This window comes from Capsicum annuum, chromosome 7, assembly GCF_002878395.1.
Source record: "Capsicum annuum cultivar UCD-10X-F1 chromosome 7, UCD10Xv1.1, whole genome shotgun sequence".
Classification (NCBI taxonomy): Eukaryota; Viridiplantae; Streptophyta; class Magnoliopsida; order Solanales; family Solanaceae; genus Capsicum; species Capsicum annuum.
Genome location: NC_061117.1, coordinates 198,922,679 through 198,926,147, shown reverse-complemented (window position 1 = coordinate 198,926,147; position 3,469 = coordinate 198,922,679). Strand labels below are relative to the sequence as shown.

The 3,469-nt window shown below is 29.5% G+C and overlaps 1 protein-coding gene across 1 annotated transcript; it reads right to left on the bottom strand.

The window, feature by feature from the left end:
- Positions 1-1,424: 1,424 nt before the first annotated feature.
- On the bottom strand, positions 1,425-3,469 carry LOC107877285 (transcription factor MYB10). The gene is made up of 3 exons (XM_016723969.2): positions 3,140-3,469; positions 2,412-2,541; positions 1,425-2,326 (listed from the first exon to the last, which is right to left on the bottom strand). Exons 1-3 carry the CDS (start codon positions 3,270-3,272, stop codon positions 1,900-1,902), a joined length of 690 nt encoding a protein of 229 aa, XP_016579455.2. The 5' UTR covers positions 3,273-3,469; the 3' UTR covers positions 1,425-1,899.

Below are 3,469 nucleotides of genomic sequence, written 5' to 3'. Positions count from 1 at the left end.
ATCAAAATAATACAACTAAATTTAATCTTTACACAAAAATATTCTTAAAACAAAGATATAAATACAATACAATTAAATCTAACATTTATCTGAAAAATTTCTTAAAACCGACTGACATTCATCTATCACCTGTAAATTCATCTACGACTTGTAAACTACAACAAAATAATATAATAGTAATCACAAAGCTTCAATTTTGATGAAAATAATTCTTGTCTGACCAAAAGATTTGACCCTAAAGAATGCCTTGAATGAAAACAAAAAATATATATACACACGTTGAATTCTATTATGTTGATAATAATAGTAAAGAAGTTGACGGTTAGAAAATTAAGCATCCACCAATCTAGGCATGCAACCTAATCAAGTTAGATGAACATCAATCATATTTTTTCAATAAGTAAATCAGTTTCTTCTCTAGTTTAACGTGCATTTCAATATTTATAGAAGTATTTTCTTAATAGAGTCCTATTTTAGGAGTATTTTTCTATCATATTATAGAAGTATTTAATGATTGATCAGTACAAAAAAAATATTAATTGATTCTCCTTCCATATATTTTAGGAGTCTCATATAGTTTAGAAATTTAGTTAATAAAATAAAAATAATTAAATAATAAATTGAAGAAAATTGTAAAAAGACAGTCTTGTCTAAAGGCCTTTTAATGATGGGCAAAATTATAGATATAGATTTTAATATTACAATTAAAATGTGATATTATAGGATGATGTGTAATTCAAGCACTACTATAAAACAGTAAATTTTCGACGGCTAGTTTAGTCGGAAAGTGATTGGAAAATAAGGTAGTTCCGACTACTTTTCGACTACTTTATGATAATCAAAATATAGCTTGTCGGAAAATATTTTCCAATTGAAGTAGTCGGAAATTTCCGACTACAATTGTCGGAAATGTAGTCGGATATTTTGATTATTCACCCATGGACCTTTGACAAGTAGGGATTTCTTAGATGAACCAAAAAATATACCCAACAAATAGACAGATCGATTAATTTATCATTAACAATTAATGTATATTGAAATACTGCAAACGTACAAATTGTTTGGATACCATGTAGGTGCTCTTGGTTCATTCATGATGTTATCAATAAACACAAGAACTACGTCATATATAACGTCGTGCTACAGACAGTGAACCCAAAACGCGGATCCAAAAGAGTTCAATTACGTTTATAATATAATAAATTTCGTTTATATTGGAATTGAATAAAATACTCTTTCTAATCCAAAATGAGTAAATTTTTACTCATTATACCCCTCTAAGCAAAAGAAACTAGAACATAAATCTTTCTAATTTTATCCTATTAGATATTATTAAATTATTTTTAAAATTTCAATCACACGAAAATAAAATCAATTAAATCTCTTGGAACTCATAATCTAGAAAATGTGAATGAAGGATAAAATTGAAATAAATTTTTAATATATTACTTAAAAAATAAATAACAATTCACTTATTTTGAACAAAAATAATAGTAAGAATATCCTTTTACCACGTAGGAGGAAGGATCAATTGCCTAATAAGACAATTTGACTAATGGAAAGTGACAAGCTTGATAAGGGGTAGTGCTATGTTATTATTCATTCAAAGTACAAAACTAAAAGCTCTGAAATGTCATTCAGCAATAGACTATAGACTTCAGTACATGGTTTGTGCTGGGAATATATTCAGGATCTTTCCGCTCCTAATCAAATGATTAAGGTTTGAGTCCTTTAGAATGGAGAAAATCTCGTTAGATAGTCTTGCAAACATGCAAATATGAATTTAATTGGGTCTCATATGGATAGAGGACGTTGGGTGGAAAACAAAGAAAGACATGTCCTCATCTTTATCCAAAAATTTGTAGTGTGTTAAGAACTGAAGTCTTGAAGCATTAAGAATTAAAAGAAAGTATCGTAGGGTTGGGTCCAAAAGTGGTCAAAGGATTCTGTCTGAAAATTGTCAATGGGATAATTTGTCCAGGAAAAAGTGTCTGCTGCAAGTAGTTCCATTGAACTCAAAATAGGAAGTTGTTCCATTGACTCTTCTTCGATCCAGTCCGTTATGGAATATAAATCACTTGATGAAACCTCTGGGAACGAGGTTGGCAGTAAGGTTGGTGAAGTGTCAACAACAACATTCATACTAGCAGACCGTTCATCTAATTGAGACGATCCAGACTGCGTAGACTCAGTAAATTGCTCCATAGACATTGATGAATTATTGATACAATTTGTTAGTCTCACACGTTTCTTGAGATGAGCATGCCAATGGTTTTTCACATCATTGTCCGATCTACCTGGTAAGTTTGCAGCAATCACTGACCATCTGAAAGATTTATTTGGCCTGTTAGGAACATTCCTATAATTATATTTACTTAATAATATAATGTCTTCGTGCAACATATATATACCTGTTACCCAGTTCCTTGTGTAATTTAATTATGAGTTGTTCCTCTTCAAGGCTATAATTGCCTTTCTTCAAACCAGGCCTCAAGTGATTCATCCATCTCAGTCTGCAGCTCTTCCCACATCTCATTAGACCTGAAAATTCCCAACAACAATTTAGTACTGAGAATTATTTTTCCCCAAAAAGCGAGACAGGAGGAATCGGGATAAAAGTAAATGACGAGAAGTTGTTGGGGACAACAAAAAATAACAATAACAATATTATTTAATTGTTAATAAAATATTATATTAATAATATTAACAATATAATAAAATAACAAAAGCACAGGATGTTGTATATTAAGAAAAGAAAGGAGCAGCTTATTTTTTTTATTTTTTTTTATGTTTCCACTGGTTGCCTCTTTTGAGAATATATCAAAATATATAAAGAGAGAGAAAGGTTAGGCAGTGGCTTCATTTTGTTTTCTTCTTTTTCTTTTTTCTTTCTTTTTTTTTCTCTCCAAGTAAATAACAAATATATTCTTTTGAAATAAAAACATTTTACTTACAGAAATTAGAATTGATTTCTCATACATTCACTCAATCAATAATTATTATCTTAGAATATTATTTTTTTAATTTTAAAAAATTAAAATCATAAAAAGATATAATTTTATGAGATAATAACTATTAATTACGTTGAGTTGATGAGTGACTATTCGAGAAATCACGGAGCTACATGTATACTAATTACCAGCATATTTAGGCAATTGCCGCCAATTGGGATGACCAAATCTTTCAACATAAGCTCTTAATTTGTTGTCTTCGTCTTCACTCCATGCACCTCTTTTTATTCCATTCTTGTCAATAATTGGTGTTCTCACCATTTTCTTTGCAATTCACTTACTACTGTTTGATAAATCTCTCTTTCTTTTTCTTCTTAAAATTTGATTTCTTTACCTTAATTAAAACTCTTATCTGACTAACTTGCAGTCTAAAGTTAGCAGTCTTATATATAGTGTAGCAAACAACTGAAACCGTGTTTCTGATTAATTTATCCCTCAAGGATAGCTAAACCAAACAA